Below are 25,977 nucleotides of genomic sequence, written 5' to 3' on the forward strand. Positions count from 1 at the left end.
TAGAAAGCAACTGTACAAGAGAATGCTTATCTTCTATGAAAGGAGCAACAGGTTGGAGAAGAACTTGGCCAGCAGCCTCGGTATACTGTTATAAACCAAACTGCTGGTATAAAAAAGAAAAGAAGAAAAAAAAAAAGTCTGACTGCTATCTTGTCAGAGAAGTGGAGGTCGGCCATTGTTCCTCAGCCAGCAGAACCCCTGTCGTCCTGCCCCGTGTAGCGGGGCTCATGCATCCGGAGGTGTGCCGAGCTACGTCGTCCGGATATGAGAGTTCCACCCATAGACATCATGATGTCTGGTTCCCTCTCCCCCTCCGCTGCTGCAGGCCGCTCCAGCCTCGTCCCGCTCGCACAGTCTCAACACAGAACTCGGCTTGTTTTCAAAGGTAAGTGAACCTTTCTCACTCCAGATCCACCATTTCCTCGTTTTGGGAATTTGCTTGCGTTGTTGCTCGCGCGATATTTATATAAAAAAAATAAAAAAAAAAAAAAAAGCCACGACGTTTAATCTCTGCTCTTTTAACTAGGCAGCATTGTATTGATATATATATATCAATACAAGTTTTGGAATATAAATTAGGTTTGACGTCAAATGATTTGATTTTACTTTGAAAATTAAATACTAAACTATCTTAACTATTTTGCGCCCAAAACGTTTTCTTTGACGTTTTCCAGCTGGATTAGAGGCGGGAGCAGACTCTACGAGGCCCCGCCCCTGCTCCCTCTCCAGGCTGTCTGTCTGTCTATTACATTACATTACATTACATTACATTACATTACATTACAGTCATTTAGCAGACACTTTTATCCAAAGCGACTTACAATAAGTGTATTCAACATAGGTATTCAAGAGAACTACTAGTCACAGAAGTCATAAGTGCATCTCCTTTCTTAAACAAGCATCTTAAAGCATAAACCAGAGCAAAAGTATAGTGCAGAGGCAAATTACTACGAAAACAATAATTGCAACAGACTAATACGATATAATAAGTGCTACAAACTACTACGAATAGGATAAGTGCAGTAAGCGAATACGAATACAATAAGTGCAACAAACTAATACGAATGCAATAAGTGCTACGAGGAAGGCTCAGGGTAGTACTTAATGAAGAGGTGAGTTTTCAGCCTGCGCCTAAAGATGGGCAGCGACTCTGCTGTTCTGACGTCAGTGGGGAGTTCATTCCAAGTCTATCTATCTGTCTGTCTGTATGTCTGTCTATCTATCTATCTATCTATCTATCTATCTATCTGTCTGTCTATCTATCTATCTATCTATCTATCTATCTATCTGTCTGTCTGTCTGTCTGTCTGTCTGTCTGTCTGTCTGTCTATCTATCTATCTATCTATCTATCTATCTATCTATCTATCTGTCTGTCTGTATGTCTGTCTATTTATCTATCTGTCTGTCTATCTGTCTGTATGTCTGTCTATCTATCTGTCTATCTGTCTGTCTGTCTATCTATCTGTCTGTCTGTCTATCTATCTATGTCTGTCTATCTATCTATCTGTCTGTCTGTCTGTCTGTCTGTCTATCTATATTTATCTATGTTCGTCTCTCTGATACATTTTTTTATCCATCCGCAGATGTCTTTGAGTGAAAAAAGTGATGAGGAGATCAGCAAGCTGCTCACTGAGTATGGCATCAAACATGGACCTATAGTGGGTAGGAAACGTGCACACATTACTACCTTCATGAATGATGTCCTTCCTGAGCTCAGGCTGTAGGTGTAAGCATGGATGTATGCAGGGCTTTAGAAATACAGAGGTCCTAAAACTTTAGGAGTTTAGGCCTACAGAAATCATTTAATTTAGTTTGATTTTATTTCATCTTTGTGTCTGAGTTTGCATCCTTTTGGGATTTGAGTAAAAATAAATATGTTTCAAACGGCACAGTAGCCTCAAAACATACACAAAATGTGTGTTATACAATAATGTATTTTTACAATAAAACTATCCTATAACACTATAATTATGCTATATGTTGTATTTTTACATTGAACCTATAGGTTCCACTGTATAAAGAAAATATATATAATAGAATATATATATATATATATTATATATATATATATATACACGGTCGCTATGTTTGGCATTCTCTACGTTCTCTACCTCTCTCATCTCCATCACCTCTCTGTCTTTTTCTCTTGGGGGGGCTTTCGTTTCGGTCCAGTGTCTTGTTTTCTCAATGTTCTGAGTAATCAACTGTTTTATTACCATAATAATATATAACAAATACGAATATAATGAGAGTTAACACAATCAAACCTGTGAGCCAACCAACAGTTTTTCATTTTAACGTTTCACATGATAAAACTCCTTAAATGTATTCTCTAAAATGTTCCCACACCTAGATGATGCAGAAAAGTCATGTACTGCATCTTTTTGTATACTGTGTTAAGGATATTGAAGCACTGTTAATGTGTTTGTGTGAACATAGACTCCACTCGAAAGCTGTACGAGAAGAAGCTTGAAGTGGCCATGGAGAACGCTCCGGTGGAACCCTCGTCTGATAAGACCTACTACAGGGAGGAAGGTAGGGTTCTCCTCAGTCCGCTGGCATGCAGAGGCTCTGTGGCACTTGGTTCTTTGTTCATGTGTGGTTCTGTTTAGTCCATGTGGTACCACCACACAGCGAGCAGCACCAGGATGAGTTCTGAAGTGTGTGAGAGTGTGTGTGTGTTTTATGGGCTGTTGACGGGGGAAAAAAAGACGTTTATGTCGGCCCACTGGGAAACTGCTGGTCTGGTCTGCTGGGTGGCCAGTCCAGCCCTGAGGCAAGGGAACTTTTCAGTTCAACTTCCTTTCGATCTTTTTTAAAATAGTAAAATATGGGAAGAAACTCTTCATGTGTGTTCTTCCATTAGAAATGAAGAACAAGGGGGTGCCGACTCATAAGCAGCCTCCTGGGGAGCCAGCTTTTACATGCAATACGCCTACAAACGTACAAATAGAGCCAGGTTTAGGACCTGGCTTCTTTTTTATTGGCTTATCACCCGAAAGCAAAAGCTTTTTTGACACTTTTGTTCATGTCCAAGTCTTCAGTCAGGTCTTGAAGGATGTTCAGGAGAACCAGGTTGTTAATCTGTTTCTCTGTATTTGTATGCGGGTGTTCAGAAGGTGTTCGACCCCAATGTAGTCTTTATGACCAACGTTCTATGACTCTAATACCTGGCTTAGATGCTTGTCAACGCTTTATTACAATAACACCTGAACGTGGGGGGATAAAAAGTCTATTGGATTAATAGTCGACTATTCAGGTCCAATCCTAGCGTCTCTTCATATTAATTGGTGTTTAGCCTTTCAAAAACAACACTTTCACTGGGGAAATTACAATTCTCTGCATTTGAAAAAGTGGGCTGCAATCTTCTGCTTGACACACAAAGGGAGGACACTACAAGTTCTATTCATTAAAGGAAATGTATTTAATAAAACAAATACAAACTCATTTAATTCGATGAATCGCCTTATACAAATTGAGAATTTTGTTTGAATTTTATTTAAGGGTGATGATGTCATGAAATATGACAATAGACATTGAAGCTTCATGTGAAAACCTCAATAGAAGCTTTACATGTTAAAAAAAAAAAAAAAAAAAAGACATTCAGTACAGCCCTAATATAATTTATGATTTTGAACGTCTCCCCCTGCCTGCTCAAACTATTCTAAATCAGTTATAATTACAAGCCAGTATGTAAATGTAAAGTACAAAGTGGGAGCTCTCCTCTTCAAAGTTGCCATCAAGTGTTCACGCTTCATTTCTAAATGTTTACGTCAAAAGGTTTAACATTTGCCAATGTGTGTTTATTTTTTCTGTACAGCGGAGGAGATTACCTACATCACATACCACAGTCCGGTAAGTCCTGATTCTGTTTCCTGTATTTCCTGTGTTGCCTGTGTTTGTGCCAAATTCATCTGCTCCGTGACTGTAAATCATCTCTCAAACTATCCTGCTTTCAATCCAACAGGTCAGACAAGAGCCAGACATGTGAGTACACTTTTAACACACAGACACGCACATTTTTTATATATTTCCCCACATACAGCTTCTCTTTTGCTGGATGAAAACATGCCTGTTTCAAAATCTCTTTTTTCAAGGTTAGGGGCTAAAAACTTGTCAAAGACAGGGCCAACAAGTGTCAAAACATCCGCCATCAGATCTTATTCAGCAAAGCTTGACGCGAATCAGGTGAACTGTGGCTGGGCTCATATACATTGATACCACACCAAAACGAAATAAAAAATGCGATGATACAAAATTTTGCGAGGACGGTGGCAATATATATATAATATAACAGGCTGAGTAAATATCCCACAAGTGTACCGCGCCCAGATGTCCTGTTTTTTATGACAGATATCTGTAACATATTCAAATGTTTTCACCACCATTGTAATAAAAAAAATGAAAAGTTATAACTGTCCTCAGTGCTTACATAGAATTTTATCATGTTCTGTCCGACTCGTTATTACCAATATAAAATGACAAACAACTACAAATGGTTGACTCAGTAGAGTGCAGAACTCATCCAGGTTCCTCCTGCAACAACCGCTGCTGCTGTGTTGTGATTGAATGACTACAACCAGTCGTTGTCAGACAGACCTCATTCAAGCTCAAAAACAAGCGGTGATGTAGTCGAAGCCGTGGTATATACACTTCCCGCGATGGTTCCAAAACACAAAGTCACCAAGCTGTCTGCCTGCTTAGCAGCGGCTAATGGGGGAGAGCTACTAGCAGTGTGGGGCCTGGTAGTTCCGTTGGCTGCTAGCTGTTAGCCATTAACATTAACATTGTGAATTGTGTCTCCGCCCCTCTGTGTTTGGCTGCAGACTGGCGGCTGAGTGTCGGTGATGCTCTCAGCTGTTTGATCACTAGCGGGCCCCTACCGGCTGGGGTCCGTTCAGAGCAGTGAGTGAGAAGTCAGCAGTCAGTCAATGGCAGTATAAGACGGACGATAAAAGGTGTTCTGAGAAAGTGTGAGTCACCACATCACAAGAGGTCCTTGAGCATGCAGCCATGATTGGGCACCCAAAATACTAGGCGGTTTGCTGCAGCGGAATGCGAGAATAGCCATGGACAGACACAGAGGTGCACACTCACTCACAGACGCACGGACTCAGACGGTCACACACACGACTGAATACATAACCTCATAACCCCTGTGTCTGAATTCAGCACTGATTTGTCTCATGTGTGGGTTGTACAATGCAGAAGTACGTTTCCGTCACGCACAGTAGAAATGCAGATCTAAAAGATGAATTTAAAACAGCCAGATAGAAATATTCAATAACCGGCAACTTGCCCTTGTACACACTGACAAATACCCAGTGTTTAGTATTCACAGGTATTTGACAATCGTTATAGTACACCATTGCAATCTTTGTGCTCTGTGTCTACCAGTGTTATTATACCATTTTCAAATAAACTCCTTTGTTTTGGTGGATTTTGAGGCGCTGTCCGTGGTGTTGAAAGGTGCGCTCAGTAGCAAAGCTGGTGTGCAAAGTGGTAAAATAATTGCCCTTCATCCTATATAAACTTCTATGGTGCGTGCATGAATGTGTAGAACACTTATGGGTCCCTGTTTGATGGTTCTAAAAATACGGTCACCCTATACAAAGGCTCCGTGCTAACGTGTAAACATCAGGATGCTAACTATGGTAGTGTTAACATGCTGAGGTTTAGCATGATGTTTACTACGTTTATTATCTTAGTTGAGCTTGTAAGCATGCTTAATTTTTCTAATTAGCGCTAGAAAAAAAAAGTAAAGCTGTGGCTGATACATAAATGTCTGTACCAAGTAGTATACAGCAGCATAAAACGGAGTACATTTAAGTAGTACAGTGCTTGAGTAAATGTACTTAGCTACTTGCCAACACCGTGGACATACTGCCAGTGGTACTGTAGTCATTGTTGGTAGCTTTGTATAAGTGTTGTAAATACATAGCTAGATTGAAATTTAAGTGTAAGTTTTCCTCCATTCAGGCTGAAACGAAGAGGCAACGTGGAGCCAGATGAAGACGAGGAATCGGACCAAGAAACAGAGTGAGTGTGTTGTATTAAGCAATTGTGTATTTGAAAAATTTAGTAAATCAGATGGAGTTAATATCTTCTCCCCTCCTGTGCCTTCAGGCCCCCTGTCCAGACCGCCAACAGAACAGCCAATCACAGCACAGTACGATCCAGGGAGCTGGACAGAAAGTCCGGAGGCGGTGCGTGGAAGGTGATCCGGCTGCTGCTGCTGTTCACCGTGTTAGGGGCTGCCCTCTACTACGCCTACTGCCATGTGATGATAAACGATGAGAACCACTTTAAATTCCAATGATCTGATTGGTTGTGAGGATGTCGGGGTTTCTTCTCCATCAATGTCAGCAGAGAGAACACACAGTTTGATCACATTCCATTAACCTTTGAAATGCTCTATGTTTCTTAGTGTCACCATGTCAGTGAAATTAACACTACCAGACAAATTATCCAAAGTCTGATCCATCATGTTCCTCTGTGTCATCAGTGTTGCCCCATTCATATTTGGGGGGGTCTATTAGCCCCGTCTATCAAGTTTTGCGTCTCTGAATGTTTAGCTCTTATTAAATTATTTATCTTTTAAAGTGCATTCAAAATCGCAGCAAGACGCACTTCCAAGAACCGCACTATGTCTGACAAAAAACAAAGCGGTCAAAAATATATAGAACTCCATTGTTGTCCAAAAGCTGTTAGAAACGCATCAGTGAGCTACTCTGTTGCACTAGGTAACATGTTCGTTAGTTACCATGAATACACACGATGTAGTTTATTTTTACTAGATCACCAAATGTGTCTTACTGCACAATAAATGCACTATTTCCTCCAGTTTAAGTAAAAACTGACAGCCAGTAAAGATTTCCATCTCCAGTAGGAACCAGTGGGCTTGTTGAGAGTTTTGGTCCTTTCATGGGGTTTATTGACAATGAGAGAAATACAAAATATTGCTAGCTTCTCTTTTAATTTCTTTGCTTTCTTTAAGGCATGTTTTCCTTCTATTTGTAGTTTTTGTATTTGATTTGATTTTACATATGTGAGATGTTCTTACTTGTGAAATATACATGATGTCGTGTGGCACAACAGTTTGGGGACGTTTTTATTTCCAAGCTGTCCTCGTCGTGTCCAGTCAAAAACCAAAGGCTGATGACTACCCAAATGTGTTGAATAAAAACAATTAAATAAAGTGTTTGAAATTTATGTAAAACATGACATTGAAGAGGAATTCGAAAGGATGCAGAAAAATGTTAATGTGGTGGAAGAAAGAGTATTAACAGAATAGTAGACGTGTTTCCAGACATACAACACAGTAAAATATTGAGTCATATATTCATTTATTTACAAAACTTCAGCTCAGTAGAGAGCTGCAGGCATGATGTATTTTTGTTGATCAACTCAGAAGTTAGTGCGCACTGGTTCCCTCCACAAAAAGACAAACATTCCTCCATTGAATTTTGGATTATTGCAGAAAATAAGATATGAGGCAACGTTTATGATACTTTAGAAGATTATCTTCACAAAAAAAGACCAAGTTTATGACTTAAATGCAATCAGCAAAAGTAAAAAAAAGCTAACGCTCACGTCACCCCCACTAAGCATCCAATTAATAATCTGATTTCACACACTTACCTCCAATACAAAAGCCTCTCACTCAAGGCGAAGTAGTGAGTAGATGAGTTTCAAAGTTTGGCGTGGAGATGGACAAAACTCAAGGCCTTATAAGTCTTTGAAAATAGAAAATATATATATATATGTATATAGAAATAAAGCTTTGGGTCACTGAAAGTGCTTGAATTTTTACATTTTGTGCAAGAATAGGTCACGTGCATGCATGAGTGATTGAAGTCCAATGATCCAAATTAAACAGTGGCACTATAAAAAATGTCGGTGTCGAAACAATAATAAATCTTGATCCGTGTCTCAAACTTTGCGGGTCCTTGAATTTGAGAGAACTGGATGTTTAAGAAGGTGTAGGAACACTGTGTATATTTATTAAGCCACTTGTTAGCAACCACCTTTTTAAAGACATGTAAAAGCTTGAAAATGCACACGTGGAGAACGTATTTTATGCAATAGAATTATTATTTTTTTAATCTCTTAACCTCCACAGACCTTATTTCAAACATCTAACTGTAGACCCATTCAACAAACCCACTGACTTAGGGACGAGGAAACATGAAGTGCTAACATACTAACGCATCTTCAGGTTTTAGGACTCATTCCTGCAGCAATCTTACATTTTAAACAGAAAAAAGGAGGCTCTGTTGTATTTACAAGAAAGAAGCTAATAGTTTGGCAAATAAAGCCCACTGCAGTAGAGTCTGTTGGCATCTGGACTGGAGGGCAGATTAGGAAGTGGTGATGTTCTCTAGCTGAGGTTTCTGGTTGTGTCTTTGTTTGAGTTGAATTTAACAGCTGTGATCCTGAATGGGGGTTGTGGTTGATGGTCACTGAGGTTTTGCTTGACGAGTCTTAGGTCCAGGCCTGGATCCACACAATCCTCTCACCGTTAATGTGTTGTAGACCCATTCAATCCAATCAGGTTTTAAAAGTATTTGTTCCAGCTGGAGGATCTTTACCCAAAGTCATAATTTGAACAGGGAGCTGATACATAAGTTACTAAAGGACCTTTAGATTTTAATGCTTTGAGATAACAGGTGAAATGTCTTATCGTGTCCAAAACCTGGTCTACATGCCCCCAGTCACATTGAGGTCAATGGGCTGAATGGAAAACTGAGGATTTGATAATGAAATGGCAGATGACTCTAATGACCTGTGAAGAGAACCAAGAACAGGGTCACAAGAGTTCACAACAGTAGGACAGCCTTCATTATCTATGTGTGTTCTGTAACGGCCTATACCTGACAGCATATCCCTCAAATCCAAGAGCTGTGATGAAGATGTTGATGAGGACAGTGAAGAAGACAAACACGGTCGCTGCGTTGTTCATCATGTTCAGTTTGGAGTGTTTCCTCACATCGTTGAGATCGTACTTCACTGCTGACACAGAATGGCACAAGCGCAAAAGCTAAGTGAGCTACATGATGAAAGAAAATAAAGATAAGGACAGGGAGAGCAAACGTTGTACAAGAGCAAGATACCCTTTTTTTTTATATATTTAAGGAAATAGTATTGGAGTTAGGAGGGAAGTTTAGTTATGGATTACAAAAATAGACTGTGCTGATTGAAATAGAACAACTGTCAAATTAGAAATTGAAGGTAACAAATAAATGCTTGTAACTGAAAATAAATGTCAAATATTTGTATTATCACTAAAGAGTGGAGCTTAGTGTTTGATCTGGCTACTAAATGTAGTACAGCAAGTCTGACAAGTTAGTTTTGTAAAGAAGGGATCTGAAAGTGGCAGCTCAAAGAAAATATATATAACACAATGCAAAGACCAATGAAGAGTTAAAGGACCAGTTTGACATTTTGGGAAATACACTTATTTGCTTTCTTGTCCAGTTAGATGAGAAGACTGTTAGCACCCTTGAAATATGAAGCTTCAGCCAGCAGCCTGTTAACATAAGTTTGTCCACATGACAAAGTAAAAATGTTGTCCACTTTTTAGCCAAAATCAAAGAATCTGGGCTTCTGACATCATTTTACAGCTTTGAATGCATTATGCAAACTGTGCACCAATGTTCTCTTTAGCGTCTATTGTCAGGCTGACATGGCTGGAGCTTGTTGGATTGTCTCCTCTTGATCGTTCAAAATCAGCCAGCCTCTCAGAAAAAAACCTAGTCTTTGCATGGCTGCACTGACTCTTTTCACCTTCCAAACTTACTTCAAAGAAATGTTATGAAGATATGAATGATATCAATTGCGATGCAAAAAGTCTGAGTGACTTGCCAATAAAGACGAGCAGCAGCCCCACTGAGACCTGTAGCATGATGGACAGAGTCAGCAGGACGATGAGGGGGACGTAGAAACGGTAGTTAGGCCCCACGTAGAGGACGGTCTTCATCTGGGACGAGTTGGCCATCAGGAGGGCCACGTCCAGCATGCTCTGAGCCGCAGTCTTCTTAGTGGCGTAGTGATTCATGTTGATGCGCCGGTACACCTTTCCAGGGGGGGCTGTCTGTGCCTGAAGGTTGAGATGACAGGTAAGGTGTGAGGTGCGATTCTATAGCCACTGCTGCCCCCTTTGACTTTTAAGGATGTGATTAACATGGTTGTTCTTTTGTTCTCTTTTACAGGGCTGATTGTCTCCGTACCATGTGACAAAGTCCACGTTTGTTCCAAACAAAGAGGTGTTCTGTATTTTGATACTATGCTCTCTGTATACTCAGGTTGTCAGAGGAGAAGTGGGAGTGTCTGAGCAGCAGGTGAGAGAGAAGAGAGAGAGAGAGAGAGAGAGAGAAAAAACACTTCTAGAAACAAGAACATGAACTGATCCTGTACAGGCATGTCAGGGAGATTGAACTGACGTATTTGAGGTGTTGTCAGAGGGCTGGTACTCTATTGTTCTGTTGGTTTGTATAAACCACATCAGTGGCAGAGGCATTTTCTCAGGGATGTGCCCAGTCCTGTAGGTAGACGGGAGGTCACACCCTGGTGAAACTCTCTCTGAGTCACACAGCCTTCATTCATCTCCACGTACAGCTGGCAGCTATAGAAACACACACTGATTTCACCACTGACTTTTCTGTAAATAGATTACAGATTTGTATTTACCAGTGGTTCCCTCAGTTCACTCTCCTTGACGTGCATATAAATATATATATATATATGGTATTATTGTGTCTGACAAAATAGATCAGAAACAGAATAGAATGTAACGGAATAGAATATTACATAAAAGAACAGAACAAAAAAAGAAACAGAATAGAGCGGCACAGAGAAGCTCAGAGCAGCGTAGAGCATAAGAGAACATGAAATAGAACAGAATAGAGCAGTAATAAGAGAGGGCTTGTAAGTGTGTGTCGCTTACCTCTATGTCGCCCACTTTATTCAGAGCCATGTCTTCTCCGTTCAGTCTGTACGCCGTGTCCATCTTCCCTCTCTGAGCTCTCAGGAAACTGTTGGTGTGCTGGATGTGAGCTGTGTTCTAGAGCCACAGAGAAAGAAGACCAACGAGTCGGGCAACTCCTCTAGTCACAAAGACAAACATTAGTGAGATCCCTCCCACTGTGTGACTCTCTTCTCTTGAACGAATGCTTGAATTACACTTCAACATCTCACCTCACTTCTAAATATAAGAAATGATTTTACCTTATAAATAATAATAAGTTTATGATTCAAGGTGTTTAAGTTGCTACCCAGAATATAAAGGTTCATGGTTCTCTCTCCTCCAAGTGAGACAAATCACTCATAATCATCAAGGTTCTTTGACATAATGTTTGATAAGAACAAGAATACAGTCCACAACTTTGATTTTAAAGCAATTGCTTCTTTCATAGTTTGTGATTATTTTCTTGCAATAGAGAAAGTCAGGCCACTGAGACTGGAAGTAGTTTAGGAGTAGTTTAAAGCAGAGAGGATTTATTGTTTAAAATACTACGATCATTAATCAGAATTCAGTATATGTATTACATTACATTACATTATTACATTACAGTCATTTAGCAGACGCTTTTATCCAAAGCGACTTACAATAAGTGTATTCAACATAGGTATTCAAGAGAAGTCACCAGAAGTCATAAGTGCATCTCCTTTCTTAAACAAGCATCTAAAAGCATAAACCAGAGCAAAAGTATAGTGCAGTTAAATTGCAATCAAACTATTAATCATCATCATAATCATGTATTTATATTTATATTTATATTTATATTTATAGTTTTAGAGCCCACTTCCATTTTTTGTATTTCTTGTTTATGTGTTTTATTCGTAGAAGTATTCCAGATCAGTAGATGGCGGTAAAGAGCCCAAAAAGCTGTTTGCCAAACACCAATAATAATCAAAGGAAGAAAAACACAGAAGAAGACGAAGAAAAAGAAGACGAAGAAGAAGAAGAAGAAGAAGCGTTATCCAATCCGCTTGGCAAATGGCGGGTGCTTTGAAAGAAAAACAACTTGTCCGACATGTTTATGCAGCATTACAGGTACAAATCTGTTAATCAAACATTATTTTCCAGAATAAGGAAAGACATTGATGTTTATTACTCACTTTGACAACGTGGTGGATACATTTGTTGTTACGTTACTAGGATTTGGCCATTTACGATGTCTGCAATTAAAACATAATATAGTTAAATATTTAGTTGAATTGTTTATGTTTGTTATAAGAATGTAATGCATTATACATCCAAAACAATCCAACAGTCTACATTAATGACTGTTAATAATATACACATTGAATGAGGTCAGGTTTTCAGTTTACCATTGTTACTGTCCCTTTGCTGTGTGTATTAGTGACAGAGTAATGGAGTATATGGAGTATGTTGAGTATATGGAGTATGTTTTTATGTATATGGAGTATGTTTTTATGTATATGTATATGAGTATGGAGTATGTTTATGTATATATGAGTATATTGAGTATATGAGTATGTTTATGGAGTATGTTTTTATGTATATGGTAGTTTATGGAGTATGTTTTTAGTATTGTATGTATATGGAGTATATGTTGAGTATATGGAGTATGTATATTGAGTATGTTGAGTATATTGAGTATATTGAGTATATGGAGTATGTTGAGTATGTTGAGTATGTTGAGTATATGGAGTATGTTTTTATGTATATGGAGTATGTTGAGTATTTTGAGTATATGGAGTATGTTGAGTATATGGAGTATGTTTTTATGTATATGGAGTATGTTGAGTATATGGAGTATGTTTTTATGTATATGGAGTATGTTGAGTATGTTGAGTATGTTGAGTATATTGAGTATGTTGAGTATATGGAGTATGTTTTGTATATGAGTATATTGAGTATGTTGAGTATATGGAGTATATTGAGTATGAGTATATGGAGTATGTTTTGAGTATATGAGTATATTGAGTAGTATATATTGAGTATATTGAGAGTATATTGAGTATATTGAGTATGTTGAGTATATTGAGTATTGAGTATGTTGAGTATATGGAGTATGTTGAGTATATGGAGTATGTTGAGTATGTTGAGTATATGGAGTATGTTGAGTATATGGAGTATGTTGAGTATATGGAGTATGTTGAGTATATGGAGTATGTTGAGTATGTTGAGTATGCTGTCTGTGTTGGTCTGTGTTCAGGCTGCCTCGTGTCCCTTGGTGGAAGGTCTGTACCTGCAGGAAGCCGACACCATGCTGCAGCTGCTGTGTGCTCCCTCTCAGCAGCGCACCGACATACTGGCATGGATCTGCAGCAGGTAGGATAACAACCACAGAACACTGAGCCTGTTCTCACCTATGACATATGATTTAAAAGCAACTTACCTGTCCCTTTCACAGCATCAACCCAAGCTTTGCCAACTCCAAGACGATGGCGGTGAAATCCCACGGCCCAGAAGTTTTGACTAAAGGTAACATTGTCAATGGCTCACTTTCTCTACACGGTACATGTTAAACGCTGTTGCATGTCTATTGATGGACACTTAGACTCTTGCACCTGCTCTGGTCTCTTCTGGTACAAACAGAAATGGCTGTGCTCGGGCAGGAATTGATGCTGTGCAAAGCAGATGACCTGGACCTGATCAGGGTGAGAGGACGCATCATGCTGGTGTAGATGTTACTAATTTATACGTACAGGATTCCCACGGGCATGGAAAAGTCAGTGGTATTTCAAAATGTAATTTTCAAGGCCTGGAATTGGTTAAAATCCTGTTGTGGAAAAGTTTTTTAAGAATTTTCTTATGTTTAATGAAAATAATTGTGACTGATCCCCTGTGGATAAGGTATTTGTCACTATGAACAGAAAATCTCCTTTTTCATCTTATATAATTAATCAAACTATTCATCCAGGGTGAAGCGAGCCCCCTCCGGCAGCTTCGGTTCCTAGAGCAGCTCTTAACTTTAGTACCTGGCTGCAAGAAGTCTGCTGGAACCGGACCGGATCGAGAGATGCTGCTGAACGAGCTCTACGCTGCTGAGAATCTGCCTCACCTCACACAGATGCTGGAACCCACGCTGGACCCCTGGCCTGCAGACATCAAGTATGTATGCTGTCTTTTCACACACATAATATCTATATATTTGACAATGTATGACTTAAAGTTAACTTAAGGCCTAAAGTTACACTATAGGCCCCCATACTTTTTAGCAGTCCATTCAAATGGGAAGGATTTTAATCTAAATCCCTCTTCTAACTGTACACCACTGAAATATTCTGTTACTATGTGAAATAATCACCGTACAAAAGCCTCAGATGCTCTAACTTTTGTTTCACTGGGACTTTGAGTGTTAGTCAAATAAGAGGCTGTTTTGGTGTATCTCCTTTATATTACATTGTTTCCTGTTATTGTCCTGCAGCATCAGTGCAGAATTTAAATGAGTCTGTTTTGTCTCTTATTTCTATTCCTTACCTCACAGGGCTTTACGCAAGGGCACCAGGACAACTCTTAAGCCCAGTAGAGAGGAGGCTACTGACCTCGCCACCCTTCTACAGCGGACTGAGTCAACACTGGAGCAGCTACGGTCACAGGTACGGGGCCGTCCTCTGCTCTGCTTTTGTGTGGCTCCTCCATCCTCCAGTGAGCCGGAAATCGGTCTCAGCACTGTGAAATGAGATCTGTGTTCATGCTACCTGCAGCATCACAGAGCCTTCAATTGAAACAGGGTGTCCATGCTAGATTAACCAACGTATGAATTCAAAATATTTGCCACACACTCCGAGCTATTTTGTTCTTCGGAGCATAAATGCACTTTTGTCTGGACGTGCCTAAATGCCATGGTAGTAGTAAAGTGTTGGCTAAAGACTCTGTTCTCCTCAGTGTGAATTCCTGAGCAGCGAGGCGCAGAGCCCTGGCGTCTTCTCTCCGAGCTCGCTGCGCGTGGCGGCGTGCGACCTCCAGCTGCTGATGGCGACTTTCAGCCATGTCTTCGAAACCGACTTGAGGGCTTACTGCAGCAGAGATCCCCCCAGCTTCAGCGCAGAGACCGACGTCTTCCAGAGATCACACCAGCTACTGCTGGCGTCATGGTACTCTTAAATAGAATTATAATCACAACAAACTTTATTTTAAAGTACTCACACAGGGGGGAGTGGATCAGAGTGCTCTACAACAAAGTAAAGAAACAAGAGAAGAAATGAACACAAACAGAAAACATGCAAATGCTGCATAATCAAACCAAGCAAAACCAGCAGAACATGTAAAAGACAGGTTTAAAACACAGGAAGCAGCAGCTATTTAAAGGCAATGCTGCATAAATATGTAATCAATTGAAGTTTAAAAATGTTCACTGAGGAGCTTGCATCTCTCTTAGTTTTAGGGAGGGACTTCCATGCATAATTAAAAAGGTAGGGCTGCCAACTTTCTTATTTGTGCAATGGTACAAAAACAAAAACAGCAGCAGAGGATCTAACAGGGCATAAAGCATTATAAAACAATAAATAATTAGTCATGTAGGCCGGTCCCAAACCAGTAGATTAGGTTTTAAATCATGTCTAGCTCTCTTATTGTTTGTGGACCAACTCATAAAACATCCAGAGTTGATCTGCATCCACTTGTTTAAATGGCACTATGGTCATCCCTTGCGTCAAATGAAATGGACATTTCTGCAAATAAATATCTTGACACTTGTTTCCTATTGCGCGTGTCTCATTTCTCAGGAGCTGGAAATGCTAAAGGAAGTATCTGAAGCTTCTGTATCCGTGACTGAGGAAGTGAACCAGTTCCAAACACAGCCGGGCTACCGGAGCCGAGGGGAGAAGCGCAAGTTGCGTAAGTGAATATTCTCTCTCACGTGCACACTCGCATTAAAATCTGTTGGATGTCGTTAAATCTTTGTTTCCTGCTTCTTCTTCTTTCTTTTTTGCAGCGGACCAATTGGAGGAACTCACCAGGCGAATTCGAGACTTTTTCCCCCTGCTTCCTTCCTGATGGCCTACCTAAACCTTGGCCAAAAAGACATTCTGGAGTGAGCAAAGCACTTTACACCGTGTGGTAATAACGAGAGTCCCATCTGTCGGTGTGTTAAAACTTTAAACAGCAAAGCGGAATTGTGACCAAAAATGAGTGTTGTTTATTTCACAAAGGTTAAAGGGAGCGTTCACCCCAAAGAGAAACTACATATTTCCTCCTAGCTTTTTTGCTATCCATCAGTCTAGATTGTTTTGGTGTGAGTTGCTGAGTGATGGAGATATCTGCTGTAGAGATGTCTGCCTTCTCTCTACTATAATGGAACTATTTTCTCCATGAAACTGCTCCCAACCATGTCTGTGGATTATCTTGAGTAACCGGGTCAGGATTTCTGGAAAAAGACATCGCTGTTGAGGTTATTAAATGTATTTTTGGCGCTTTGGGCACCACAAGCAGAGTGACATTTAGTCCCATTACACTGGAGAGAGGGCACACATTCCAACAGCTGATATCTCAAACACTCTGCAGTTCACACCAAAACAATCTAGATTGATGAACAGCACTACAGCTAAGAGGAAACCTTCAGATAGCTTCAGTATGACTGAGGCATGGTGGAGGTTTTGTGTCGACACATCGTAACACTGGCAGCGATGTTTTTTATGTTACTAACATGAATTGCTCTAAGAGCATAAAAGTTTCAGTGAGCGGGTGTCTGTTGTTGATAATAGTTTAATAATTGAACATGTCCTTTGCCGTACTCAATGTAAATGTTCACATTGTCTTACTGAATAAATGTAAATGTTAAACTTCAATTATATTTCCAACAGGTTTTATATTAAGTTTCATTTATCGTTTTCATCTTTCATTTTGTGATGTATCTTTTAGGGTTAGTAGTGATCAACTTAAAATGTCTCAGGTAGTTTATACAAAGAAAAAGCTAAACATTCACTGGTTCATGCTTCGCCCACATGAGGATCTCCTGAGCTGCTGTGTATCATATCAAATGGAACATCTTATGGATGGATAAAACTAAATGACATTATATAAAGTGTAGTGTAGCGTATGTGCATTTTAATCCCAGTCTCCTTCATGCAGACACCTGGCCAGTCCTGTTGCTTCAATGCTACACGGGATTCAGAAGAAATGTAGCACGCAGCCTTACTTTAAACCTGTCTCACGCGTGTGCACAACTCACCTGTGCGAGTCATCGTGTTTTAAATATTAAGGTCTTAGTGAAGACGTGTGTGTCTGAAGTAGTGAGCGTCCAACTGGAATAATGAGGTTTCTCCGTTTTTGTGTTGAGAGAAAAACTAGTTCTCTTCAGGAGTTCAAGGAAACAACAGATGAATGATTGATGCACAAATCAGTTTGTGGGTGAAGTGTTCATTTAATTAAACACATTGGCCTTCATAAAAAAAAAAATAATAAAAAAAAAGCCAAACCATCTGAGATGGAGACAAAAGCTTGAGGACTGCACACTGTTAGAAATCTAAACAGCTTTTGACAAAAGGTGAAGCGAAGCTGGTGTCTTTTGCGAACCAAGACATATCTCCCTGCTTCTCTGTCTGATTTAACAGAGTATTAACAGCAAACACAACAAATGAAGTAGGCAATGCCCTTATATGTAATGTTACAGTCATTGGGGCAGAGGATGCGGATCATGTGGGGCAGAGGAGGCGGAGGGGCCCAGATGGACGGGGGGGGGGAGGGACCACCCGAACGTTGGATATGAAATGATTTCAGAAAAAATAAGCCTCTGGAGTTATTAAGGATAACATCATAGTTCACGCAGGGATGGTTGTTCCATGGCCTGACAGACTGGATGTGTTTGAAGTAAACAGGAAAGGAAAATATGGCGTTGATTTGGTAAAATGCATTTCAGAAAATGAGGCTAAATAATAAGTTACGGTGGTATGTGCGATTTTCTTTTGAGGGAGCCTTGTGTTGTCTATCAGTTGAGCCGGACCAGTGTGAAAGGTAGTGCAGATAGGCGTTGGCCAGTTTCGGCAACGTTATATTAAGTATGGATTTGCAAATTCAAGTTCAGACTATGAAGTTCTACTTACAAACTGATGGGAAATCATATACGGTCATTTTGCAATTGGAACAGCAGCGAACTTGATGACGTTTTTCTCTCACTGATTATAACTTGCTCGTCGGTCATGCCTAAGGTTTATTTCAGTCATATATAAGACAATAAAACAGAAATATGATATAAAATGAATGCCATTTTTTCAGAGTTTCAGTTTAGAAAATATTAAAATATTAATATGTATATGTTTTGTGTTCACAAATCTGTAATGATAGTCAAAGAACACCATTAAAATGCATAATTGTATGTAAAATAGCATCGAGATTTTCAGGCTGTGTTGCGGGCCATGAACCAGATTCTCCTTTCTGGTCCTCTCATATCTCCGACAAACGTCGGCGTTTTTTCAAACAGTCATCTGGATAAATTGACCGGATATTTTAAGTCTTAACAACTACATTCTGATGTTTTAAAACTTTTCCGTTAGGAAATGCAGCAGTATTTAGACAGTTATAACTGACAGTTGTGAGCCGTTCCGCACTGTCGGCTCTTGTTTGCTGGTGAAATGCATTCTGGGATGTGTTAGAAGTAAACAGGAAAGGAAAAGATGCATTGATATAATGGGTGCATTTCAGGAACAAATGAGGCTAAATTTGGAAGTTACTTGGTGGATGCGAACTTTTGATTGGAACAGTACTTGAACTATCACAGAGACCATGTGGCGGTAGTGCGCAGAAGTTCAGAATTGAGAAACGGCCATTGAGAAACGGCAAAGAACAAGCTGGGAAATAAAGATGGCGTCGTTTTGGGGGATTCCCAAGCTGTCCTCGTAATCTTTATGTTAATATTTATGTTAATTTTTGATAGAATTCCTTATCATGCTTTCGACTGTCTTCGGTACGTGACTGCTTAAACTAACGTTAGCTCAGCTACATAGCTGACTGATGGGGGATACGGTAGCTAAACATGCGTCACTTTCTTTAACAGGATGTCTCGCCGTCTTCCTGACTCCGGGGCTGTGCTGTCAGCTCAAGGAATATTCTACCACGGATGGTCAATGTTGTCCAATGTGCCACGAAGGTAATAAACATGAGTCTAAGCCTCGGGCTATATTTTTCTACATTGCGGTGAAGCCAGCCGCCTCTCGGGTTTGCCTGGTCAAACGGAGTGCGCGACTGATACAATACTTACGGTAATGCAATGGAACGTTCGTCCCGTGAACTACTTTTACTTTGTACTTTTTGAGTAATCCAAGTCTCGTTCAGCGACCAAGATTCAGCCTTTTTCTCCAACTTTGATGTGGTATTCAAACACTTTCTTCTATAAGTAGTTTATGCATCTAATATTCTTGGACTGAGTACTTCTTAGGCTACTTGCACAGATATTATCATGTCATTTTACTGTTTACTTTTTGAGTAATCATATGTCAAAATCTCCCCCACAGAACAAGAATATGCCTTTTTGTCTAACTTTGATGTTAAATAAAAACCCTTTCTTCCATAAATTGTTTGAGTCTGATATATTTTGACTAAATACTTACTAATCTATATGCACAAATACTATGAAGTGCTTTTACTGTGTACTTTTTGAATAATCTAATGTCAAAGTCTCTTCAGTGGACCAAGATTCAGCATTTTCCTCAAACTTTGATGTGGGATAAAAACTATTTCTTCCATAAGTAGTTTATGAGTCTTATATATTCTGTACCACCCGTCACTTTTTTGTTTTAAATTATGGTAAGAAAATAACCGCAGTTTTTCTATGCCCATGTGGAGTCTTTATGGAGAAATATGCAGAGATGGCCACAGTCCTGATAACTAATTTGACACTATACTGTGTATTTATTTATTTTTTATAATTCTGGATGTGAAAGTTAATAACCAGCTGCAGTCAGAGAGAGCATGTAAAATCAGTAGTTAAACTGAGCTTATAGAAGATGAACTTTAGTGAATATTCAGCTCCTATTTTCACAGACAGGCCCAATAAAGACCTAAAACAGGATTGTTACTGGCTCTAACGGGTACAGCATCTTAACTTCTTTAGTTGTAAAGGTTATTTCCCATCATGCCTTGATGCTAAATGAGTGTTGACTGTGTGTTTTTGTCTTAAACAGGTTCAGTTGTTCGAAGAGACTGCACTCGTCAGACAGGCACACGGTGCATCCCCTGTGTGAACGGGACATTTATGAACGAACCCAATGGCCTGAATAAATGTAACCCCTGCACCTCCTGTGACCAAGGTATGACCATAAAGAACTGATTAATGCTCCTGTGTCTTATATTTATTCAGAACCTTTTTTGGCGTCTTAACTACTTCTGCATACTTACAGCTACAGAAACGGTTCAGCTATCAAAATGTTCAGCTATTTAAGGACATCTCTGCTATGACTTTCTTTCTTGTTTCTACCCATTTTTAAATATAAGCTTTTTTCAAAAGAAAAATCATAATGTAACCCTATAGAGAAAATCTTCAAATCATCTTCCACTTATACCACTTTAAAATAAAACAGTTTCTGCATACTTTCAGCTACAGATTTTGTTTGAAATACAAAATGGTGACAAAACCTTGAACTTTTGCAGTGTTACTCAGGTTTTTGTTATTTTCTTACACTTTTAGTTTATGCTTTTTTTGAAGACTATTTCTGAATTTATGAGGACCGAAGTGCGTGATGTCATCACTAGAGTGCAGAGGCGCTTCAAACTTGGGTGAAAAAAATCATATAAACTTGCCACCATTCCCAAAATGTTCACTCTTCATGCATCATTTCTGGTCAAAATGTAGCTGATCTTGTTCTGGCCGCAGACATATTACTATGGAATCCAACAGACTTATACATTTGGCCGCAGTTAGCCATTTCTAACAATCCATCACAGCCCTTTTTTTGCACTTCACACACTTATTTCACACAATCTGTTTGTCAAGGAGTCCTTCCTCTCCCCGTAAAATGTCTAAGCAATAGGTGCTACGGTTTTGAGTTTTGAGAAGTGTTTGACAGGTGGGCCTCATGCAAAAAGTCTTTGTAACTGAGTAGTCTATTTATTTAACTACCGCCACTACTACTTTTCAACTACTGTTTCTACTGCTAATACCAGTGCTGCTACTACTACAAATACTACTATTGTGATACTATTACTACTAGTTCTGTTTCTACTGCTAGTACGTCTACACCTGCTGCTGCTAATACTAATATTGCTACTACTGCTGCTGCTACTACTGTAGCTGTTACTTCTACTGTAAGTACTACTACCACAACTACTGCTAATGGTGCTACTGCTGTGTTTACCGCTACAATTGCTACTACTAATACTACTGAGTTGTCTCTCCTGATTGAACTACTACTACTGCTGCTGCTGCAGATGCAACATTTGCTTCTCCTAAACCACGGCTACTGCTACTGCTTCTGCTGCTACTGCTACCAATACCACTGCTACCACTGCTGCTGTTAAAGCTACTACTACAACTACTTGTACTACTACTACAACTTCTACAGTGTGACTGTTCAGCTTCTCCAGGAATGTATTTTAGCTCGTAGCTTCTTTATATAATGCAATTCAGCTTCCAACTCTTATCAGTTTTACATTCCACTAGCAGGTTTTTGAACAGTGCAGTTCATAGCTTTTGGGCATAGACATTTTTTCAGGAAAGTCATTTCACGTTTTTCACATTTTAGGCAATGCTTTGCGATCATTTCAGTGGTCAGCATTCCCACGTATCTTCTGCAGGAAATGCAGGATGGTTGTGTTCTCATTAGCTTAGAATGAGCCCTTTATATCTACATTGGGTGCGGGTGCTTTTTGTAGAGTACACTATGTTGCACCACCTTGTTTTTAAATTAACCCAGAGAGACAAACCAAACACTGTCTCTAGAGAGAGCCTTTCACATTTTTACATTACCTGAAGGTAGGGATGGGTAATGAAAACCGAAACAATTTATGACTGTTTGTTTAATAATAATATCATGTCTATCATTCTGTTGGCTTTTAGGTAACGGTCTCTTTGCCAAACAGGGCTGCACAGCAGCAACAGACACAGTCTGTCATGTTGTAAATGGATATTTCTGCAAGGCCTTCACGGATGAGTCAGGATGTAGTTCTGCAGAAAAACATACGCAGTGTGGACCCGGTCACAGGATAAAAGCACCTGGTAAGAAAATCTCCAGTCTGACATTGAGTACGTTTACATGCACACTTCTGTCCTAACAGTAACACAACACATGGTGTAGCTGGTTATTCAGCTCCATGTAAACACGGTGCTCACAGCTCAGGCCCGTCTTTGACTCCTCCAAATCCAGCAGATCTGTCATTTCTCTGGCAGTCTGGTCTCTGGGGGTCTGGACTCTGCTGCATTGAACACAGGCTGTAATTAGCCTTTCAATACGATCATCAGAAATGAAGGACAATTCTATTTATTATCTGTCAGACTGGTGTCAGATTTAGAATTTTTTTTTAGCATGCAGACATTACATTACATTACAGTCATTTAGCAGACGCTTTTATCCAAAGCGACTTACAATCAGTAGTATATTACATATCATTCACCCATTCACACACTGATGACAGGCTACCATGCAATGTGCCACCATCAGACTCTAACTAACATTCATTCACATCCAGTCCACACCGATGGCAAGCCTTCAGGAGCAACTTGGGGTTAAGTGTCTTGCCCAAGGACACATCGACTGCTGAAGCCAGGTATCGAACCACCGACCCTCTGATTGGAGAACTACCTTACTCTCCACTACGCCACAGCCGCCTATACCTAGACCATCATTACATCGAGTATCACCATATGTTTACTACGATATGGAGGATCAGCTGCAGTAAACAGAAACCTCTTCCAGTTTCTTTACTTTATACATCATACACCCTGATCATAGCTGGGATACTAGTGTGCATGAGAAATCCCTCAATGATAACACACAGTCTGATAACTGATGGATGTTCACTGGATGTTGGGTTCCTGTGTAATTAATCTAACCTTTGTCTGTTTCTCTAAGGAACCAGCAGAACGGACACAGTGTGTGAAAGCTGTCCGTCCGGCTATTTTTCACTTGATGGTGTGAATTGTACAGTTTGGACTCTGTAAGTATTTGTCTGTTAAAGGAGGGTTTGTTCTGCCCTGTGGCACAAAATGACCACTATATTTATTCATGCATATCTGGGTTTTTTTTTTTGTTTTATTGCTTCAAATATTTATTTGAAGCCATTAATATTAATGGTTATTTTTTTTGTTTATGGGTAATTGAGTTGAATGGCTTAACATTTCATCATCGAAGGACCAAATTCTTCCCCTCTATAGGAGATAGAAAATGACCAACCCCCATGTCTTATTTCATTTAGTCACAATACACAAGTAACTTTCAGATCTTTTTTCAAAGTGTGCCTTTTAATGTTGGTTTGTTTTTAACATGTGAATATGCCCACTTTGTACTTTTTACATTACATTTTAAAAAAAGCACTAAAGCTGTCTTTCATTTCTCTTTTATGACAGTTGCTCCAAAACCCAACCAAAGATCAAAGAAGGAAGCAGGATCAGGGATGTTGTCTGTGGAACTGCTTCAAGACAGCAGTACTCGTATATAGCTGTAATATTACCATTATTAACACTTGTGATCAAAGGTTAGGGCTTGTTTTGCTGCTTTAAGTGCAGAACGGTTTCAGTGAGTACCGGTAGGTGTCTCTTGTTGATAATAGGTAAATAAACTAACATTCCTCCTAAACCTTACTTGTAACCGACAGACCAGCAGGATTAATTGAGTTGAACGTTATACATTCCAGTGTGAAAAAAACTTTAACTGACAACCATTTTACATTTTGATGTGTTCAGGCTCTGTTCAGTGAAAATGAGTCTTGGACGACGGTAATTTATGAGGTTATCATGATATGTTCACATAGCATCGGCGGCCAAAAAAACATGAGCGAGGAGCTCTAAAAGTTACATTTCCTCTTTTGTGTTGATCCGATCTGTGATCTGATCAGTGACTTTTGTGATCTGTAGCCTCGACTACTAATCAATATTAATGTTTACATTGAAATACTGAATACATTTAATTGTCTTAAACTTAAATTGTATTGAAATTGTGAAGTGCCATTTATTGTTTTCATCTTTCATTTTGCGATTATCGTTTAGGGCTGCAGAATGGATAAAACTAAATGACATTATATAAAGTGTAGTGTAGCGTATGTGCATTTTAATCCCAGTCTCCTTCATGCAGACACCTGGCCAGTCCTGTTGCTTCAATGCTACACGGGATTCAGAAGAAATGTAGCACGCAGCCTTACTTTAAACCTGTCTCACGCATGTGCACAACTCACCTGTGCGAGTCATCGTGTTTTAAATATTAAGGTCTTAGTGAAGACGTGTGTGTCTGTGAAGTAGTGAGCGTCCAACTGGAATAATGAGAGGTTTCTCCGTTTTTGTGTTGAGAGAAAAACTAGTTCTCTTCAGGAGTTCAAGGAAACAACAGATGAATGATTGATGCACAAATCAGTCTGTGGGTGAAGTGTTCATTTAATTAAACACATTGGCCTTCATAAAAAAAAAAAAAAAAAAAAACCATCTGAGATGGAGACTAAAAGCTTTTGACAAAAGGTGAAATCTAAAGCTGGTGTCTTTTGCAAACCAAGACATATTTCCCTGCTTCTCTGTCTGGTTTAACAGAGTATTAATAGCAAACACAACAAATGAAGTAGGCAATGCCCTTATATGTAATGTTACAGTCATTACAACAAGTATGTTTAACAACCCATGATCCCAGAACTTCAACATCTCTCTGGTGTCTGAGGAGAGTTACATTTAGTAGCAGTAGTGAAAAGCTGTGGAAATGACTTTAAATGTGCTGTAGGACAATGTTTCAGGTGTTGGCCTGCCAGCAGATCCCAAAGAGTCACGAGTGCTCCTCTCCGTCTCCACCTGGACAGCTGTGTGACCCCCCTTGGACGGTGACGATGCCATGGTCCTGGAAGCTCAGCGCCGCCTAACCCCGCAGTCAGAAGCCCTTGCTGGCCAACCACTCCTTCAGCTCACTGTCGACGTGACCTTTGACCTTCAAGGTCATGGTGACCTCGTTGACCTGTGTGGGGAGCTCCTTCCCCATCACCTCCTTCAGATATTGCTTCACGTCCTTCTCCAGAGCCCAGATGTCCCCCTCCACTTTACGCACGAGCGTTGTCCTGCGGCTGCCGTGGGTCACATCGGCGTAAACCGGGATGTTGTGCATGCGGGAGCGGCGGATCATGTAGGGCAGAGGAGGCGGTGCATCTGCCGGAGGGGTCCAGCCAGACGGGGAGGGACCGGCGTGCTGCGGCGGAGCGGGGACCCGAGACGGCGGGATGAGCCGCTCTACGAACTTGTATTCCTCCGTAGATTCTGACGTCACCCTCGTTGCTTCTTGTGGAGCAGCGTTACAAACAAACCTGAACCCAGCAGCCGCGGCGGGAGGTCCGGGTGTCCGGGTGTGAAGGCTGAGAGCTCGCAGCGCCCTGCGGAGCACAGAGGACTGAGCGGCGTAGCGGGCCGCCATCTTGTGTAGCAGGCGAATTCTAGTTCACCTTCTTCTTCTACGGTCAGCTTTACGGCAGGCTGGATGTCTTGCACCACATTGCCTCCTACGTGGTTCTATTTCAAATTTTCCCATGAATTCAACGACTGTGTTTCAGTGACTGGTTATCGGTGGAAATAAACAGGCTCTCACTTTGTGCCCAGGTTTGAGAACATAAATGTTACATGGTCGGAGTCCAACGCTTGACTGGCCTCAAACCAACCTCCACTTCAAAAACACGTAAAGCCAGCCTCACGTTGTAGTGCTGTTCGTGTATACACCAGACATTACGGTAAGAATGATTTGAGCACAATACACAAGCGAACGTGAGTCAGTCAGTAAACCTCTCAATGATAGATTATTTAATTTAAATATTAAAAACTAAAATCAATGAAACTGCATGATTACAAAACTCAAATATATTAAAAAATAGTACATTTCCAACGACCATTATGACT

General features: G+C 40.1%; 5 protein-coding genes across 7 annotated transcripts; 3 read left to right on the plus strand and 2 right to left on the minus strand.

Moving 5' to 3' along the window:
- Nucleotides 1-337: 337 nt before the first annotated feature.
- Nucleotides 338-6,522, plus strand: LOC129116110 (emerin homolog 1-like). The gene is made up of 7 exons (XM_054627166.1): nucleotides 338-385; nucleotides 1,585-1,663; nucleotides 2,441-2,536; nucleotides 3,822-3,856; nucleotides 3,969-3,988; nucleotides 5,981-6,040; nucleotides 6,128-6,522. The coding sequence occupies exons 2-7, from the start codon at nucleotides 1,585-1,587 to the stop codon at nucleotides 6,318-6,320; spliced, it is 483 nt and encodes a 160-aa protein (XP_054483141.1). The 5' UTR covers nucleotides 338-385; the 3' UTR covers nucleotides 6,321-6,522.
- Nucleotides 6,523-8,701: 2,179 nt separating this feature from the next.
- Nucleotides 8,702-11,009, minus strand: LOC129116112 (ninjurin-1-like). Its single transcript, XM_054627168.1, has 4 exons — nucleotides 10,947-11,009; nucleotides 9,866-10,100; nucleotides 8,875-9,013; nucleotides 8,702-8,786 (listed from the first exon to the last, which is right to left on the minus strand). The coding sequence occupies exons 1-4, from the start codon at nucleotides 11,007-11,009 to the stop codon at nucleotides 8,702-8,704; spliced, it is 522 nt and encodes a 173-aa protein (XP_054483143.1).
- Nucleotides 11,010-11,923: 914 nt separating this feature from the next.
- On the plus strand, nucleotides 11,924-17,580 carry LOC129116113 (HAUS augmin-like complex subunit 7). The gene is made up of 9 exons (XM_054627169.1): nucleotides 11,924-12,056; nucleotides 13,186-13,301; nucleotides 13,384-13,454; nucleotides 13,569-13,630; nucleotides 13,894-14,084; nucleotides 14,461-14,572; nucleotides 14,862-15,066; nucleotides 15,693-15,812; nucleotides 15,910-17,580. Exons 1-9 carry the CDS (start codon nucleotides 12,000-12,002, stop codon nucleotides 15,969-15,971), a joined length of 996 nt encoding a protein of 331 aa, XP_054483144.1. The 5' UTR covers nucleotides 11,924-11,999; the 3' UTR covers nucleotides 15,972-17,580.
- A 217-nt stretch (nucleotides 17,581-17,797) lies between these two features.
- LOC129116109 (tumor necrosis factor receptor superfamily member 14-like) lies at nucleotides 17,798-24,514 on the plus strand. Of its 3 annotated transcripts, none has more exons than XM_054627164.1 (6): nucleotides 17,798-17,816; nucleotides 18,967-19,059; nucleotides 20,093-20,218; nucleotides 21,964-22,122; nucleotides 22,976-23,060; nucleotides 23,470-24,514. In XM_054627164.1, the coding sequence occupies exons 2-6, from the start codon at nucleotides 19,047-19,049 to the stop codon at nucleotides 23,600-23,602; spliced, it is 516 nt and encodes a 171-aa protein (XP_054483139.1). In that variant the 5' UTR covers nucleotides 17,798-17,816; nucleotides 18,967-19,046; the 3' UTR covers nucleotides 23,603-24,514. The 3 variants fall into 3 exon arrangements, with proteins under 3 accessions (XP_054483139.1, XP_054483138.1, XP_054483140.1); XM_054627163.1 differs by lacking the exon at nucleotides 17,798-17,816 and adding an exon at nucleotides 18,759-18,876 and having other exon boundaries at nucleotides 23,470-24,513; XM_054627165.1 differs by lacking the exons at nucleotides 17,798-17,816; nucleotides 23,470-24,514 and adding exons at nucleotides 18,759-18,876; nucleotides 22,593-22,670.
- Nucleotides 24,515-24,588: 74 nt separating this feature from the next.
- LOC129116111 (39S ribosomal protein L49, mitochondrial-like) lies at nucleotides 24,589-25,603 on the minus strand. The gene has a single exon (XM_054627167.1). The coding sequence runs from the start codon at nucleotides 25,499-25,501 to the stop codon at nucleotides 24,968-24,970; it is 534 nt and encodes a 177-aa protein (XP_054483142.1). The 5' UTR covers nucleotides 25,502-25,603; the 3' UTR covers nucleotides 24,589-24,967.
- Nucleotides 25,604-25,977: the final 374 nt, after the last annotated feature.

The sequence above is a fragment of the Anoplopoma fimbria genome, unplaced genomic scaffold, assembly GCF_027596085.1.
Source record: "Anoplopoma fimbria isolate UVic2021 breed Golden Eagle Sablefish unplaced genomic scaffold, Afim_UVic_2022 Un_contig_12711_pilon_pilon, whole genome shotgun sequence".
Lineage (NCBI taxonomy): Eukaryota > Metazoa > Chordata > Actinopteri > Perciformes > Anoplopomatidae > Anoplopoma > Anoplopoma fimbria.

Coding starts and splice junctions, on each gene's coding strand:
- LOC129116110 (XM_054627166.1), top strand. CDS start 1,585: ATGTCTTTGAGTGAAAAAAGTGATGAGGAGATCAGCAAGCTGCTCACT. Junction 3,989..5,980: donor GTCAGACAAGAGCCAGACAT/GTGAGTACACTT, acceptor TCCTCCATTCAG/GCTGAAACGAAGAGGCAACG. Junction 6,041..6,127: donor GAATCGGACCAAGAAACAGA/GTGAGTGTGTTG, acceptor CTGTGCCTTCAG/GCCCCCTGTCCAGACCGCCA.
- LOC129116112 (XM_054627168.1), bottom strand. CDS start 11,009: ATGGACACGGCGTACAGACTGAACGGAGAAGACATGGCTCTGAATAAA. Junction 10,101..10,946: donor ATAAAGTGGGCGACATAGAG/GTAAGCGACACA, acceptor CTCAACCTTCAG/GCACAGACAGCCCCCCCTGG. Junction 8,787..8,874: donor TTTGAGGGATATGCTGTCAG/GTATAGGCCGTT, acceptor TTCTCTTCACAG/GTCATTAGAGTCATCTGCCA.
- LOC129116113 (XM_054627169.1), top strand. CDS start 12,000: ATGGCGGGTGCTTTGAAAGAAAAACAACTTGTCCGACATGTTTATGCA. Junction 13,455..13,568: donor CCCAGAAGTTTTGACTAAAG/GTAACATTGTCA, acceptor TGGTACAAACAG/AAATGGCTGTGCTCGGGCAG. Junction 15,067..15,692: donor ACACCAGCTACTGCTGGCGT/CATGGTACTCTT, acceptor GCGCGTGTCTCA/TTTCTCAGGAGCTGGAAATG.
- LOC129116109 (XM_054627163.1), top strand. Junction 20,219..21,963: donor CTGCACCTCCTGTGACCAAG/GTATGACCATAA, acceptor GTTGGCTTTTAG/GTAACGGTCTCTTTGCCAAA. Junction 23,061..23,469: donor AATTGTACAGTTTGGACTCT/GTAAGTATTTGT, acceptor CTTTTATGACAG/TTGCTCCAAAACCCAACCAA.
- LOC129116111 (XM_054627167.1), bottom strand. CDS start 25,501: ATGGCGGCCCGCTACGCCGCTCAGTCCTCTGTGCTCCGCAGGGCGCTG.